General features: G+C 36.8%; 1 protein-coding gene across 3 annotated transcripts in view; it reads left to right on the top strand.

Moving 5' to 3' along the window:
- patl2 (PAT1 homolog 2) overlaps positions 1 to 1819 on the top strand; it is a 13106-nt gene that overhangs the window by 7352 nt on the left and 3935 nt on the right. For all 3 annotated transcript variants that reach the window (XM_016522944.1, XM_016522942.1, XM_016522943.1), the window contains exons 14-17: positions 752 to 894; positions 977 to 1133; positions 1207 to 1347; positions 1504 to 1601. In XM_016522944.1, the coding sequence (XP_016378430.1) occupies positions 752 to 894; positions 977 to 1133; positions 1207 to 1347; positions 1504 to 1601 (539 nt within the window). The remainder of the gene's footprint in view (positions 1 to 751; positions 895 to 976; positions 1134 to 1206; positions 1348 to 1503; positions 1602 to 1819) is intronic.

Here is a 1819-nt window from a genome sequence, read left to right as displayed (position 1 = left end):
GGTTCAGTCGCAATGACTCACTTAACAGTGACTTACTGCCACCTACTGGTGGTTTTAATTTCACATTTAAAGAATTTTTAAAATGAAAAGATATTCAAATATCAGTATTTAATGTTTTGTTTAATATATCAAAACATTATTTATGCATTTGTAACTGCAGGTTAAATGCATTCATGTCCTGCATTAAACTGTGTGTAAATACTTCTAAATGCCACTTCAGGTGCAGCTTATGCAGCAATGATATTTTGTTTTCTTCTTAATTTATACACATTAAATATTACATATGTATGTAATAAAATGTGTATTTCCATTACAAGTTTAGGTCTTAAATTTCATATAAGGTGGTATTAAAAAGGTCTTAAGTCTTAAATTTAACTTGTTCATGTCTGCAGAAACCCTGGGAGGGCTTGGCTAAAAAAGGGCCAATAAGAGACTATTAACTACAAATTAATAATGCTAATCTGAGATTAATAGGTTTACAGAGGTTGCTCCCTGGTGGCAACCATTGCAGTTTCAAAATAGTTATGGCATGAAGCCTGGTTTACTGAAATCGTGTGACTTTGGCAGTTTGATAAGTGCTCCAAACCACTGATTAAAAACCGATTAATTAGCAGTACTTCGAAAGTGCCCATCACTACTGCATCTTTCATTTTAACACTATGTATTAAGTACCCAACAATAAGGTAACTTGTAAGATTTAGTTTGAGCCCTATATGAGTTTGCTTTGTATAACCCTTTTGCTTTCTCACAGTTGTACATAGTTTTGTTAGAAGTGGAAGAGGCAAACAAGATGAAGGCAACAGTGTCTGACAAAGATGAGGAAAGGCAGTTGATGCAGAACATTAAGAGGAAGGTGGATCAGCTTTACAATGAGCTGCGGTGCACTAATCTATTGTAAGAAACTTGGAACTTTCTGTTGTGAGTGTACAGTGTAAGATTCTGATCTCATATACTCCTATGGTGTACCATATCACAGGGACTCTGGAGAGGAATTTATTTCCTGTCTACTAATATCAAAAGGAAAGAGTATGCTGGCCAGACTCCTCCCCTTCCTGTCACATGATGCATCACTGCATATCCTGGGCGTGGTGACCAAAAACCTCCCAGTATTGATGAGCAAAGATACAGATGAGGTCTGGAACATGTAATGTTGTGTTTTATCAGTATATATCTTGAATATGTGATCAAGCTCTAACCTCTTCACAGGCTCTGCCAGTTCTGTATCCAACTCTCCGTGCTGTGATTGATCGACTTGCATTCAGTCAGCTAATCAGAATTCTCAAAGAGTTCACCGCAACACTGCCTGACTCGAAAGACACCCGGTTAACATTGGCCTGCCAAAACAAGGTCAGGTTTTATGAAGTTGTTTTTAAGTTACACTTGCCATTTTTCATGTAGTTTTATTATGACCATGGTTAGATGATATTTTGAGGTTTAACAGCTTTACACTTTCTCAGGGTTGCCTAGTGGTATTGCTATCTTAAATTAACTCTTTGTTTGCAGTTTGGTCTGTCGCTGTTGTATGCTTTGCTCTCTCAAGGAGAAAGGCTTCTATCGTCCGACCTTCCTATGGAGCCCAGTATTGGAGATTTTGAGACCTGGTATTTTTTTGTGCTCTTACCCTCAAATTTCTTGGAAAAAAAAAAAAAACACTATGAAGTTCCCTCACTTCTCTCTCTCACTTTCTGTGAAAGATATTCAGCAGAATGTTCATACTGCTGTTTTTCCATACAATGAAAGTAGACTTTAAAAAGAGGCTGCCAAGCTCCAGCAATGACAAAAAAGTACTATAAATGTATTTAATATCTTGTACACTATA

This window comes from Sinocyclocheilus rhinocerous, unplaced genomic scaffold, assembly GCF_001515625.1.
Source record: "Sinocyclocheilus rhinocerous isolate Xijiao unplaced genomic scaffold, SAMN03320098_v1.1 scaffold419, whole genome shotgun sequence".
Classification (NCBI taxonomy): Eukaryota; Metazoa; Chordata; class Actinopteri; order Cypriniformes; family Cyprinidae; genus Sinocyclocheilus; species Sinocyclocheilus rhinocerous.
This window is presented reverse-complemented; position numbering and strand designations above follow the sequence as displayed.